The following is a 15,343-nucleotide window of genomic DNA, read 5'->3' on the forward strand; positions in this document are numbered from 1 at the left end:
ATGACGTCATCAGGCTGTCCGACCTTCACCTTGGCCATGCGTCACACGGACAAAGACGTGAGCTCTGCTAGATGGGCGATCGTCCGGAGACCGCGTGGGAAAACTTCCAGCGAGCGTCGTCAGAAAGTCTCTCCCAACGACCAGATCTTTAGCGACCATTTCAGACGACCACTGGACAATTCCATCTGTTTGACCGTGTACGACAGCGACAACCCACACTTTACGACAACAGGGACGGTTTTTGGTATTGCTAGACCTGCAAAGACTTCGTTTTTGTTCGGCAAGAGACACATTGGAAATGGTGAAGCTGATGTGTTGGATGGTAGAGAGGATGTGTCTGTTGATATGGGATGTGTCTCCAGCTACCCAGGGTACACACCGTATCTCGCAGTACACACGTTCAATGACGTCATTTCGTATCACCCAAGAGAGACGTCACATGACATAGTACACGTGTTAAGTGACATCATTCAAATGCCAGAAATCGCGAGACTGATGAACACATTGTGGTACCACAGAGGAGTCTCGTGTGAAGACAGGTGCTGGTTGTTCTATAGAGTCTTGTGTGAAGACAGGTGCTGGTTGTACAGAGAGCGATTGCTGACTAACAACACAAATAATAACAGCGATCAAGGTAAGATTCCTCTTCTGTCATTCTCTGCGGGACTACATTTTGGTGCAGAGTTTCTTCCAGGCATCTTTTCGGGGAGGGGGGGGGGAGTGGGCGGATTCCCCCCCCCCCCCCCCCCATAAGAAAATCTAGCGAGCCCCCCCCCCCCCCCGAACGAAATGAAATTTATATAGAAAATATAAATATATATATTTAACAGTCTTCGCCTCCCCTCCGAACAAAGTATACAGCCCCCACCCGAAAATTTCAAGTGCCCCCCCCCCCCCGGAGAAAAAAGTCTGGAAGAAACACTGTTTAGGTGTGTGACTGCAATTTTCTATGCGACTACCATTTTAATGTAAGGTCTTCTTTTTTTTTTCTTCTTCTTCGTTCTTATTTCTCAGTGTTTGAAGGGATTCCCTCCAACATAATTAAGTATAGCGTGTCAACAAGTTATGCGCCATATAAGCCGTTGACTCCGATTTCAGCCTGCTTTTCTTTTTGGATTTGCTTCCATAGGCTTTGTCCAACCAAGAGCAAACTACAAGGCAGCAGTTGTTTCATTTTGGAGTTGTCTCTCCTAGGGTGTCTATGTTGATGAGGACATTTTTAACGGTTCTAGAGGGTGTCTATGTTAATGAGGACATTTTTAACTTTTCTAGAGGGTGTCTATGTTGATGAGGACATTTTTAACTTTTCTAGAGGGTGTCTATGTTGATGAGGACATTTTTAACGGTTCTAGAGGGTGTCTATGTTAATGAGGACATTTTTAACTTTTCTAGAGCGTGTCTATGTTGATAAGGACATTTTTTACCGTTTCTAGAGGGTGTCTATGTTAATGAGGACATTTTAAACTTTTCTAGAGGGTGTCTATGTTGATGAGGACATTTTTACCGTTTCTAGAGGGTGTCTATGTTAATGAGGACATTTTTAACTTTTCTAGAGGGTGTCTATGTTAATGAGGACATTTTTACCGTTTCTAGAGGGTGTCTATGTTAATGAGGACATTTTAAACTTTTCTAGAGGGTGTCTATGTTGATGAGGACATTTTTACCGTTTCTAGAGGGTGTCTATGTTAATGAGGACATTTTTAACTTTTCTAGAGGGTGTCTATGTTAATGAGGACATTTTTAACTTTTCTAGAGGGTGTCTATGTTAATGAGGACATTTTTAACTTTTCTAGAGGGTGTCTATGTTGATGAGGACATTTTTAACTTTTCTAGAGGGTGTCTATGTTAATGAGGACATTTTTACCGTTTCTAGAGGGTGTCTATGTTGATGAGGACATTTTTAACTTTTCTAGAGGGTGTCTATGTTGATGAGGACATTTTTAACTTTTCTAGAGGGTGTCTATGTTGATGAGGACATTTTTAACTTTTCTAAAGGGTGTCTATGTTGATGAGGACATTTTTAACTTTTCTAGAGGGTGTCTATGTTGATGAGGACATTTTTAACTTTTCTAAAGGGTGTCTATGTTGATGAGGACATTTTTAACTTTTCTAGAGGGTGTCTATGTTGATGAGGACATTTTTACCGTTTCTAGGGGGTGTCTATGTTGATGAGGACATTTTTAACTTTTCTAGAGGGTGTCTATGTTGATGAGGACATTTTTAACTTTTCTAAAGGGTGTCTATGTTGATGAGGACATTTTTAACTTTTCTAGAGGGTGTCTATGTTGATGTGGACATTTTAACTTTTCTAGAGGGTGTCTATGTTGATGTGGACATTTTAACTTTTCTAGAGGGTGTCTATGTTGATGTGGACATTTTAACTTTTCTAGAGGGTGTCTATGTTGATGTGGACATTTTAACTTTTCTAGAGGGTGTCTATGTTAATGAGGACATTTTTACCGTTTCTAGAGGGTGTCTATGTTGATGAGGACATTTTTACCGTTTCTAGAGCGTGTCTATGTTGATGAGGACATTTTTACCGGTTCTAGAGGGTGTCTATGTTGATGAGGACATTTTTACCGTTTCTAGAGGGTGTCTATGTTGATGAGGACATTTTTACCGTTTCTAGAGGGTGTCTATGTTGATGAGGACATTTTTACCGGTTCTAGAGGGTGAAGATCTTACTGAGGATGAACAGCACACTGACGAAGAAGAGGAAGAGGACGAAGAAGAAGAAGAGGAAGGGGAAGATGACAAGGCCGAGGAGCCCAAGAAAGGTCGAGAGGTCAAGAAAGAGGAGGAGGATGAGGGCCTGATGCTGGACAGGATGCTCTTCGTCTGGCACGCTGCACTGCTGGTAATGACGTCACACATGGGAGGGGGGGGGGGTTGGGAGTCGGGGCATGACGCACTGTTGATGACGTCAGATATTTGGGGTCAGTGGGGGGGGGGGGGTTCGAGGCAGCTGAATTGCTAGTAATGTCTTCACACATCTAGGCTAAGGGGCATTGTTAGTAATGCGTTGATAAATCTAGAGCCGTGGGGGGTGGGGGGGGGGGGGTGGGGTCGGGAGGGCCAGTTGGTGACGACGTCAGACATTTGGATGTGATGAAGGGGGGGGGGCATGTGGCATGATATGCATTTTGCCTGCAGTCCTATATGTGTGCTTTAGCCTGCTGCCCTATATGAGTGCTTTAGCCTGCTGCCCTAAACACTTTCCTTACAGATCGTGTGCTTTAGCCTGCTGCCCTAAACATTTCCCTTACAGATCGTGTGCTTTAGCCTGCTGCCCTAAACATTTTTCTTACAGATCGTGTGCTTTAGCCTGCTGCCCTAAACATTTTCCTTACAGATTGTGTGCTTTAGCCTGCTGCCCTAAACATTTCCCTTACAGATCGTGTGCTTTAGCCTGCTGCCCTAAACATTTCCCTTACAGATCGTGTGCTTTAGCCTACTGCTCTAAACACTTTCCTTACAGATCGTGTGCTTTAGCCTGCTGTCTGTGGGGATTGTCCTACGATTTTTCTTCACTAACCTCGTCATGTCGTCCCTAAAGAACCTGCCAACATACGAACAGTACGCCAACTTTGTCAGATTTGACCTCGCCCCACAGGACCTCTATTTCGGTGATCTGGTCACGGTAAGGTTATCCGCAGGTTTGGTGTAGTCTCCGTAAGGTCGAACCCTCGGGCAGATGAGGCTCGTTAGTTGGGGACAGCAAATCCCCTAGGAGAGACAACTCCAAAATCAAACAACTGCTGCCTTGTAGTTTGTCCTTGGTTGGACAAAGGCTATGGAAGCAAATCCAAAAAGAAAAGCAGGCTGAAATCGGAGTCAACGGCCTCAATGGCGCATAACCAGTTGACACGTTATACTTAATTGTGTTGGAGGGGATTCCATTCCAACACTAAATTTAAGAACGACGAAAAAGAAGAAGCTGACGCTCTAATGACGTAAAAAACATATAACTACTTTTCTTAGCTAACATTCTAGTAAAGTAAATAAGAAAATAACGACTGTTCTTACAGATGCTGGGGAACTCTTTGATTATTCTAAACGCTGCCTACATTATGTGCATCGTGATGTATATGAGCTTTTTGATACACAGGTAAGTGAACTCTCTAAACAAACTGTTTTAATACACAGGTAAGGCAAATCTCTAAACAAACTGTTTTAATACACAGGTAGGGCAAATCTCTAAATAAACTGTTTTAATGAACTGGCGTAAAAAGTTTATAAAGATATAGTTTGAATAAGCAAAACCTCAACCGGGGACAGTGTGGTCTAGCGGTAGAGCGCTAGCTGCTAACCTGAAAGTCTCGAGTTCAAATCCGAGTTCAAGTCAATAGAACATCCCTGAGCCCACCCAGTTGTTATGGGTACCTAACTCGTTAGGGACAGCAAAGACGGCTAGGCATAATGCTGACCACACTATTCCTTCATATGCCGAGGTCTTAAAAACACATAAATTCTACTTCATCTGCCCCATGTGTATTGGGCACAAATAGTACTCAGATAACTGCTACATGTAACTCTAACATTGAACTAGCGTAAGTTTGACATAAGACAATGTAAGACCTAGAACGGCCATTACAGTCTTTCACTTGTTGTAATACTGCAACAATATGTCGGCAACAGCTACTTTAAAAAAAGGATTATTTAGAACAGCGTCAGAATTTTAAATGTGCACATTTTATTATTTTATTATTTATTCTATGGCCCATATTTTTAAAAAATTTAACCGCATGAATATATCTTTAAATTATTTATATTTTTCTTCAGTTGAAAATATTTTATTTTACATTTTATGAACATTAAACAGGTTTTTTTTTTGCGTGAAGGGGGTAGGATTTGTAGTTATTTTGAATGTGTTACAGTCAGGTTTCAGGTCAGGATTTTAGTTAGGGGTCAAGCTTGAACTAAAGTTTGCTATGATCAGGGATCAGGGTTAGCTTCAAAGGTCAAGGTTAGGGTATCAATAGTTACGGGTCATTTGGCGGTTAGGTTAAAATTGTCTAGAACTCACGGGCATCTAATATCGGAACACAGACTTTGACATTTGTTGCTATACCTATCCCCCCTCCCCAGAAACCCGTTCACCCTCCCCCTGGTGGGTCTGGTGTCAGGGGCGGTCATCTTGACCGAAGTGAACGTCATCAACGTGTACATGTCGCCCGACTCCTTCGCCAACGAGAAGGCCGTGTCCTATCTGAAGAGAAAGTTGATGAACAATTACACAATAGACGACAGTACGGTCTTCTCCCTGACCTACGACATCATATCCATCTGGGTCAGTACTTTCTAAGATATATATATATATATATATATATATATATATATATATATATATATATATATATATATATATATATATATATATATATATACACACATATATATATATATATATGTATATATACACATATACATATATACATATATACATATATACATATATATATATATATATATATATATATATATATATATATATATATATATATATATATATATATATATATATATATATATATATATATATATATATATATATATATATATATATATATATATATATATATATATATATATATATATATATATATATATATATATATATATATATATATATATATATATATATATATATATATGTATATATAATCCTTTAACACATATTGGGGTCGTTGGGGTGTCTAGGGCTACGTGTCCCATGGCGTCACCCACCCCTCCCCATGCCTGACCACAGCCGGAAGCCTCCATCTAGGTGGGTCGCCATGGTCACGAACACCTGGCGATGATTCCGGGTTGTACAGGTAACGTCCTGTCCCTTGGGTCCATCAGCTGTGTGGAGAGAAGGGGCGGGGCTGATACAAGGGCAACATCTGGCTCTTAACTGTAGAGAACGTCATGCCTCCATAGATTTGACCCTCTCCTGACCTCCGTCCAGCCTCTTTTTCGATTTCATTTCGATACCTCGAGGCTAACCCCGACTACCACGTACTTAAAAGTGATGGATTCGTATTTACCTTTTACCCAATATCGTTGAAGCAGTCGGATCGATGCCCACTATCTAGATTGTCATCGACTTTTTACAAATAAAAGGAACCTTGCCGATTGCCCGACTAAAAACTGCCCCGAATGACATTGGACGGAACTGCTGATGTTGACAAAAAATCTATCGCTTCAAGCCTAGTGTTAGCTGCCAACCTTCTGTACCTATACTTTAACAACGTTTTACACAAGTTAAAAATCTTCCAGATCAGCAAGAATAAACCCCAGAGCTTAAAGTGACCAATTACCATGGCGAGACCTGTAATTGTTGAACGTTAATGAACTTTTTCAGTCAAGTTAATTTGTACCTGTGGACACCAACGAATTTCCTAGAGAAAATTACGACTAGCGACTTTAGAACAATGACTAGATCTCTATAGGAATGTTTCGTGCTAGACTTCAGGTTTATAATATAAATTTTCAAAATTTTTACACACACACACACACACACACACACACACACACATATATATATATATATATATATATATATATATATATATATATATGGTTCCATGACAAATGATCTCAGGACAAATGATCTCAGACAAAATATCTCAGACAAAATATCTCACGGACAAATGATCTCAGGACAAATGATCTCAGGACAAATGATCTCAAGGACAAATGATCTCACGGACAAAAGATACCAGGACAAAATATATCAGGACAAATGATATCATGGACAAATGATCTCAGACAAAATATCTCAGACAAAATATCTCACAGCGAAATTTTAATAGTATTTACGATGATTTTAGTTGAACTTTTTTTATTGACCGTTAATATGGTTTTGTTTACTTTGTTTACGTATGATAATTGTGAATAAAATGAATTAGTGAAACCTAACAAACCATCAAAAGGTGTATTAAGCAATTGTAGTAGCATTTGATTTGAAAAAGTAAAAATTAAAACAAACTTACTGTTTTATCCTGAAAGGTATAATAAATGATAATGTAAAAAACAAATAAAGTAACGGTAGCTATACAACATTAATGTTCATATCACGCGAAATATCTTTCAAAAATGTGAATGGGTCTGAAGGTTCGTAACGTTAAACTATTGTTTTTATTACATCATCAACACATACATATCGTGTAAGTTTCTTTTCTGGTAGGTATATCGTTATGATCACACCTCTTCAATACTATGTGATCATCTTTTGTGTGAACTCTTGCTCGACATGTCCTAACTTCCCATTTCCAAATCTCTTTGCCTGCTTATGGCAAACATAAATTCACCAGAAACTAATGTCCTAATACCTTTCTGCGAGGTAACGAAAGAGATCATAGCAAAGCAATCACCATTAATACTGCTTTGTTTGATGCACACTACGACATACTTAGCTCCGCGATGACCGCTGTCGTTTAAATAAGCATTAGTCACCTGATCACTAAGGTGTAACCGACGCATAACAATGGACTGTATATGCTAGTTGTATTGTCCATGGAGGACATGTCTCTGCCATCAAAGCGGGTGACCACCTTGATACGAAGGAGTGTCTTTATTTCATTCCCTTTGATCTTGTTTCGTCCACCTGACGTGGTAGGATTGTCCCACGTTTGTCAAGCACACCTACGCTATCTTTCGAAATTATTTCTTTAATCTTGGAATACTATATTACTAATACTAACCTTAAAATGTTTAGTGCAATATGGCAAATTTATACGGCAAACATTTCTTACAATTATTATATAGGCCTATAAACAATATTAAACATAGTAAACAAAACCATAAGACAGTCAACAACAAAAAATCAGATTAATTAAAATCACCCAATACACTATTAAAATTTAGGTGTGAGATATTTTGTCTGAGATATTTTGTCTGAGATCAATTGTCCGTGGTATCATTTGTTTTGATATATTTTGTCCTGGTATCTTTAGTCCGTGAGATCATTTGTCCTTGAGATCATTTGTCCTGAGATCATTTGTCTTGAGATCATTTGTCCGTGAGAAATTTTGTCTGAGATATTTTGTCTGAGATCATTTGTCCTGAGATCATTTGTCCTGTCACCATATATATATATATATATATATATATATATATATATATATATATATATATATATATATATATATATATATATATATATATATATTCTATATATATATAATTAATATCCGATTGTATTTACTGGTTTAATCTATAACGCTGAATACAATTGGTAACGTCGTAGTTTTGGGGGAGGGGATAGGGTTGCCAAACTCGACTCTCTCTCATAAATCGTTACACACATTTGACTCTCTTCCACCATAAAGCGTCACACACACACTCGATTCACTCTCTTACACCATAAAGAGTCACACACACACACACACTCAATTCACTCTCTTCCACCATAAAGAGTCACACGCACTTGACTCTCTTCCACCATAAAAAGTCACACACACACACACACACTCAATTCACTCTCTTCCACCATAAAGAGTCACACACACACTTGACTCTCTTCCACCATAAAGAGTCACACACACACACACACACACACTCAACTCACTCTCTTCCACCATAAAGCGTCACACACACACTTGACTCTCTTCCACCATAAAGAGTCACACACACACACACACTCGACTCACTCTCTTCCACCATAAAGCGTCTTACACTTTCGACTCACTCTCTTCCACCGCACACACACACTTTCTGACGCCTATGTTTGACCACAGGGCGAGTGTTGTGGCATCAACGACCAGTACGACTTTCCGACGTCAGGACTCCGATACATGCAGCCCTCGGCTAAAATCAAAACCTATCAGGTAAGGCAGAGACATCTTAATGGCACTCAATATAGTGGTACCTCGATATACAGTCAAACGATTTTGCTTTGAGTTACGAGCAGTCAGTGTTTCTTCCAGACTTTTTTCTCCGGGGGGGGGGGGGGGCACTTGAAATTTTCGGGGGGGGGGGGGGTAGACTTTTGTCGGCGGGGGGGGGGGGGGGGGCGGACACTGTTAAAAGAGATGCGAGCAATATTTGTGATACAAGGAACCGAGCTTTTCACAGGTCATGGCTAATACAAACCCGAAAAAGTTGCCATTAGAATTATGTAACTTTAGGTCAGGGTGACCGGCTAGATCCATTAGAGAGTTGTAACTTTAGGTCAGGGTGACATGCTAGAACCATTAGAGAGTTGTAACTTTAGGTCAGGGTGACATGCTAGAACCATAAGAGACTTGTAACTTTAGGTCAGGGTGACATGCTAGAACCATAAGAGACTTGTAACTTTAGGTCAGGGTGACCGGCTAGATCCATTAGAGAGTTGTAACTTTAGGTCAGGGTGACATGCTAGATCCATTAGAGACTTGTAACCTTAGGTCAGGGTGACATGCTTGAACCATTAGAGACTTGTAACTTTAGGTCAGGGTGACATGCTAGATCCATTAGAGACTTGTAACTTTAGGGCATGGTGACATGCTGGACCCATCACTTTAAGTAATACCTAACGTCCGGTCAGGGTGATACAATCATGTAGGCTCGTGGCTCTAGAACCACGTGATTAAAACTTGTCGTCTGCCAGGTCCCGCCCACCTGCTGCCGGAGGGACGTGTTCCAGAGGTCGGTGACTAACGTCTATCAGTGTGCTGAGACAGGGGATCATATTTATACGGTAGGTGGGGGTGGGGAGGTGGGTGGTGGTGGGGAGGTGGAGAGGTGGGGGGTGGGTGGTTGGTGGATGGTGGGTGGGTGGGTGGGGGGTGGTGGGGGTGGTGGGGGTGGTGGGGGTGGTGGGTGGTGTGGGTATGTGGTGGGTATGTGGTGGGTAGTGGTGGGGGGGGGGGGGTGGTGACAAACGTCTATCAGTGTGCTGAGACAGGGGATCATATCTATACATCTATATAGGTGGGTGGTGGGTGTTGGAGGGTGTTGGTTGGTGTTTGGTATGTGGTTGATATGTGGGTGCTGTGTGGGTGTTGGTGGTTGGTTGGTATGTGGTTGGTGTATGGGTGTTGATTGGTGGTTGTCATTTGGATAGAGGTGATTAGTGTGTGGTTGGCTAGTGGGTTTGTCTACCATCCAACAATGCCGTTCCATTCCCTATTAATTCTGTTTAAATATTTCCTCAACTTTCCCCTCCCCCTCCCCCACAGAAAGGGTGTTACGTTATTTTCTAAATACTTGTTCAACCTCTCCCCTCCCCCTCCCCACAGAAAGGGTGTTACGTTATTTTCTAAATACTTGTTCAACCTTTCCCCTCCCCCTCCCCCACAGAAAGGGTACTACGTTGTTTTTTAAAAACGTGTTCAACCTTTCCCCTCCCCCTCCCCACAGAAAGGGTGCTACGTTGTTTTTTAAATACTTGTTCAACCTTTCCCCTCCCCCTCCCCCACAGAAAGGGTACTACGTTGTTTTTTAAAAACGTGTTCAACCTTTCCCCTCCCCCTCCCCACAGAAAGGGTGCTACGTTGTTTTTTAAATACTTGTTCAACCTTTCCCCTCCCCCTCCCCCACAGAAAGGGTACTACGTTGTTTTTTAAAAACGTGTTCAACCTTTCCCCTCCCCCTCCCCACAGAAAGGGTACTACGTTGTTTTTTAAATACTTGTTCAACCTTTCCCCTCCCCCTCCCCCCACAGAAAGGGTACTACGTTGTTTTTTAAAAACGTGTTCAACCTTTCCCCTCCCCCTCCCCACAGAAAGGGTGCTACGTTGTGTTGTACGACTGGCTCCGTGAGTACTCGAACAAGTACTCAATCGTGGTCGTGCTGCAGCTTATAGACATGTTCATCCATCTGACGCTCTACAAGAAGTACATCTCGGCACTTGAGGACGCCAATGAAGTGATCCTGGGGTAGGATTTTTTGCTTGGGGTGGGGGGTGTATGGGGGGGGTAAGTGATCCCGGGGTAGGATTTCTTTGCTTGGGGTGGGGGTGTATGGGGGGGGGGGTAAGTGATCCTGGGGTAGGATTTCTTTGCTTGGGGTGGGGGTGTATGGGGGGGGTAAGTGATCCCGGGGTAGGATTTTTTGCTTGGGGTGGGGGGTGTATGGGGGGGTAAGTGATCCCGGGGTAGGATTTCTTTGCTTGGGGTGGGGGTGTATGGGGGGGGGTAAGTGATCCCGGGGTAGGATTTTTTGCTTGGGGTGGGGGGTGTATGGGGGGGTAAGTGATCCTGGGGTAGGATTTCTTTGCTTGGGGTGGGGGGTGTATGGGGGGGTAAGTGATCCTGGGGTAGGATTTCTTTGCTTGGGGTGGGGGTGTATGGGGGGGGGGTAAGTGATCCTGGGGTAGGATTTCTTTGCTTGGGGTGGGGGTGTATGGGGGGGGTAAGTGATCCCGGGGTAGGATTTTTTGCTTGGGGTGGGGGGTGTATGGGGGGGTAAGTGATCCCGGGGTAGGATTTCTTTGCTTGGGGTGGGGGTGTATGGGGGGGGGGTAAGTGATCCCGGGGTAGGATTTTTTGCTTGGGGTGGGGGGTGTATGGGGGGGTAAGTGATCCTGGGGTAGGATTTCTTTGCTTGGGGTGGGGGGTGTATGGGGGGGTAAGTGATCCTGGGGTAGGATTTCTTTGCTTGGGGTGGGGGTGTATGGGGGGGGGGGGGGTAAGTGATCCTGGGGTAGGATTTTTTGCTTGGGGTGGGGGGTGTATGGGGGGGTAAGTGATCCTGGGGTAGGATTTCTTTGCTTGGGGTGGGGGGTGTATGGGGGGGTAAGTGATCCTGGGGTAGGATTTCTTTGCTTGGGGTGGGGGTGTATGGGGGGGGGGGTAAGTGATCCTGGGGTAGGATTTCTTTGCTTGGGGTGGGGGTGTATGGGGGGGGGTAAGTGATCCTGGGGTAGGATTTCTTTGCTTGGGGTGGGGGGTGTATGGGGGGGTAAGTGATCCTGGGGTAGGATTTCTTTGCTTGGGGTGGGGGGTGTATGGGGGGGGTAAGTGATCCCGGGGTAGGATTTCTTTGCTTGGGGTGGGGGTGTATGGGGGGGGTAAGTGATCCTGGGGTAGGATTTCTTTGCTTGGGGTGGGGGTGTATGGGGGGGGGGTAAGTGATCCTGGGGTAGGATTTCTTTGCTTGGGGTGGGGGTGTATGGGGGGGGGGGGGTAAGTGATCCTGGGGTAGGATTTCTTTGCTTGGGGTGGGGGTGTATGGGGGGGGTAAGTGATCCCGGGGTAGGATTTCTTTGCTTGGGGTGGGGGGTGTATGGGGGGGGTAAGTGATCCCGGGGTAGGATTTCTTTGCTGGGGGTGGGGGGTATTTGATCCTGGGGTAGGATTTCTTTACTGGGGGTGGGGGTATTTGATCCTGGGGTAGGATTTCTTTGCTGGGGTGAAGGGGGGGGGGGGGGTTTGATCCTGGGGTAGGATTTCTTTACTGGGGGTGGGGGGTATTTGATCCTGGGGTAGGATTTCTTTATTGGGGGTGGGAGGTATTTGAGCCTGGGGTAGGATTTCTTTACTGGGGGTGTGTGTAGGGGGGTATTTGATCCTGGGGTAGGATTTCTTTTCTGGGGGTGGGGGGGGGGGGTAAGTGATCCTGGGGTAGGATTTTTTGCTTGGGTGGGGGTGGGGGGTTGTATGTGGGGGGTGGGTAAGTGATCCTGGGGTAGAATTTTTTTGCTCGGGGTGTTTGGGGGGAAGGGAAGTAATCCTGGGATAGGATTTCTTTACTTGGGGCGGGAGGGGGGCGACGTAGTTATCTTGGGTTAGGATTTCTTTGCTTGGGGTGGGGGATTGTCTTGGGGGGGGGGGGGGCACAGATTCGATGATACAATGTCTTTCTATCAAGTCACCACCCCGGGAGGTGCCTCTAGAGGGTAGTGCTCATATAACCGTTAATATTCTACGTTACTGAGCGACATATTTCTCTCGACAGCCAAATCGAGATGTTTGAAACTGTGCTCAACAAATACACAGACCAGTATCTCAAGGACGCCAAAAAAACCTGAACCAAATCTTGAGAGAACCACACTTTAGCTCACAGACGAGCAGCCATTTTGAACAGGGCGGGCAGCTATAGAAGGGAGGAAAATATAAGCCAGTGAGAAATCAGTCAAGTCATACCAAGTCAAGTCATACCAAGTCAAGTCATGCCATACCAATTCATATCATACCAAGTCAAATCATACCAAGTCAAGTCATACCAAGTCAAGTAATGCCAAGTCAAGTCATACCAAGTCATATCATACCAAGTCAACTATCAACGACAGGTCAACTGTATGCAGCTAGCTTTACTGATTTCATACAAGCCTACATCCTACGCAGATTTTACAAACGTATCAGTAGTTATTTACAAACGCACCTTCGATCTGCACTAACAACTTATATTTTTAAAATATATCATTAGTTATTTACAAACACGCCTTCGCAGATTTACAAACATATCATTAGTAATTTACAACCATACCTATTAACTAGGTTAACTTAACTTATACATACATATCATGTTTATACATATATATCATGTTTATACAAAGAAGACTACGGACTCACAAAATACACTTTAGAAATTAACCTCACCGCAGTGGTCTTAGTCTCAATCTATGTGTTTTGGGTTTGTATTGCTGTATTTCTCAATTTGGCGGTACTTACAAGCGCTGGAAACATTAAGCATTTAGAAATTTTTATTTTTATGTTCTCTTTACGGCTTAACATAATTTGTTTTTTTTTAAGTTTGATATTTTTTCAAGATTACTCACATTACGAAAAAAGTGAGTGGGTGAATGTAGGTTGATATTGGAAAATATCAGTCGGCCTTCGTCAGCTTTTCTTTTTAAAAATACCTCAGCAATCGGAGCCTAGCCCTACTCAAAACCCACTTTACGAAAACATCTTTTAGTCACTTGACTCCGAATACTCTCTTATCTATGTGCATTCTCCCTCTACAGTCCCCTGAACAACATAGAAGTTTCTAGAACGCTTTTAGAACTCTCCGCCTCATAATCATTCGATAGAAATGTTTTAGTAAAAACACATTTGTCACTGAGCGGAAAATTGAAATCACTTATCTCGTATAAGCCAAAGATGGAATCATTTTAAGGATTATATTTAAATACAACACATTTCTGGATATTTTTTTTTTAAATTTGTATTTTGTAATGCATGTAATGACAGACATTTTAGTTTTACAAAACAGGTTAAAAAATGAAAATAAATGCTAAAAATAAAAACTGACTTGTTTTATTTAAGGTAAATGTTGAACTGATTCTGTTTGCTATCTGGAATGATGGATTACTTGCAATAAGTATTTAAATAGTACACGTAGCATTTCCCTATTTGAATGATTCAATCCATGACGTACAGAGAGCAGATCTGACGGCTACCACTCGACCACTCAGACACCAGATAGCCACAGATCAGAAGGTCTGGACTTCCGTAAAAGCCAAAATGGGTGAGGATGGGGGGGGGGGGGGGTTGATCTTTAAGGCGCCCGAGGGTGTGGCCTAGACGTTGTAAGGCAGGGTTGGATGACACAAACACAGCACGACTAATACAACTGGTCTTGGCCAACCCTTTCGGGCCAACCCTTTCTAAACCTGTTCTAGCCAACCCCATCTGGTCAACCCGTCTAGATCAACCCGTTCTTGTCAACCCGTCAAGGTGTAGCAAGTTTTTAGGTTCTCTGTGACCTCAGCGACACCATTTTACATCGAGCAGAAGACTCATTCATTCGAACCTAACACAGATAAAATAACGAAAAGCTCACGGTGAACAAGATTTCGTATATCATCTTCTTTAGAATGCTAACCGACCATACATTTTTTTTTATCTTCAAAACAACTATAGATAAGAATAAAAATGGTTTTACAATGTCAGTTAAAAACTCATGCAAATTATTACTGGTACCATCTCGCTTGTCGGACCTATCTTGTAGCCTGTCTTTATTCAGTGTACACGGGAACTTTAGAATAAGTGTCTTTTCTGTCGTGACACCGTAGACTACAGGGTCACAATATCAATGCGCACCGTGGATTGATCGGGAAAATCCGCACACGATTGCGTTCACTATGAGAGGTGGTGTCTGTTTTCTGTTTGAACTGTGTTGTTGAACCATTCGCTTGATCAACACATGCTCTCATATAATTAATTAGTCTAAACATTGATTAGATACTGGAAGGTCGAGAGAAAAAACAAAGCACAAAATAGTTTTAGTTAGGTAAATTGATTAGGGTTAGAGAGATCAGATGATCAAATAGCCTTGATTAATATGTCATGTATGCTATCATAAAACACCGATATTAATAAAATTGTTAGGATTTTTATTCTCTAAACGTCTGGTAGATCTAGATCTAGATCTAGAATCTAGATCTAATGGACATGCATAGAGTTGACGAGAATCCTTCCATCATTATTG

The 15,343-nt window shown here is 42.6% G+C and overlaps 1 protein-coding gene across 1 annotated transcript; it reads left to right on the forward strand.

Moving 5' to 3' along the window:
• LOC131941581 (uncharacterized) lies at positions 1–10,290 on the forward strand. The gene is made up of 8 exons (XM_059300897.1): positions 1–634; positions 2,670–2,857; positions 3,479–3,640; positions 4,029–4,108; positions 5,089–5,290; positions 8,724–8,813; positions 9,575–9,664; positions 10,267–10,290. Exons 1-8 carry the CDS (start codon positions 1–3, stop codon positions 10,288–10,290), a joined length of 1,470 nt encoding a protein of 489 aa, XP_059156880.1.
• The last annotated feature ends 5,053 nt before the right edge of the window (positions 10,291–15,343 follow it).

The sequence above is a fragment of the Physella acuta genome, unplaced genomic scaffold, assembly GCF_028476545.2.
Source record: "Physella acuta isolate Inbredline_101_S28 unplaced genomic scaffold, ASM2847654v3 ptg000366l, whole genome shotgun sequence".
NCBI lineage: Eukaryota > Metazoa > Mollusca > Gastropoda > Physidae > Physella > Physella acuta.

Bases quoted from the DNA above. Each gene is read 5' to 3' on its own strand.
- LOC131941581 (XM_059300897.1), top strand. From the start codon at position 1: ATGACGTCATCAGGCTGTCCGACCTTCACCTTGGCCATGCGTCACACG. The intron at 2,858-3,478 runs GTAATGACGTCA...CTTTCCTTACAG, and splicing joins TCTGGCACGCTGCACTGCTG to ATCGTGTGCTTTAGCCTGCT. The intron at 8,814-9,574 runs GTAAGGCAGAGA...GTCGTCTGCCAG, and splicing joins CTAAAATCAAAACCTATCAG to GTCCCGCCCACCTGCTGCCG.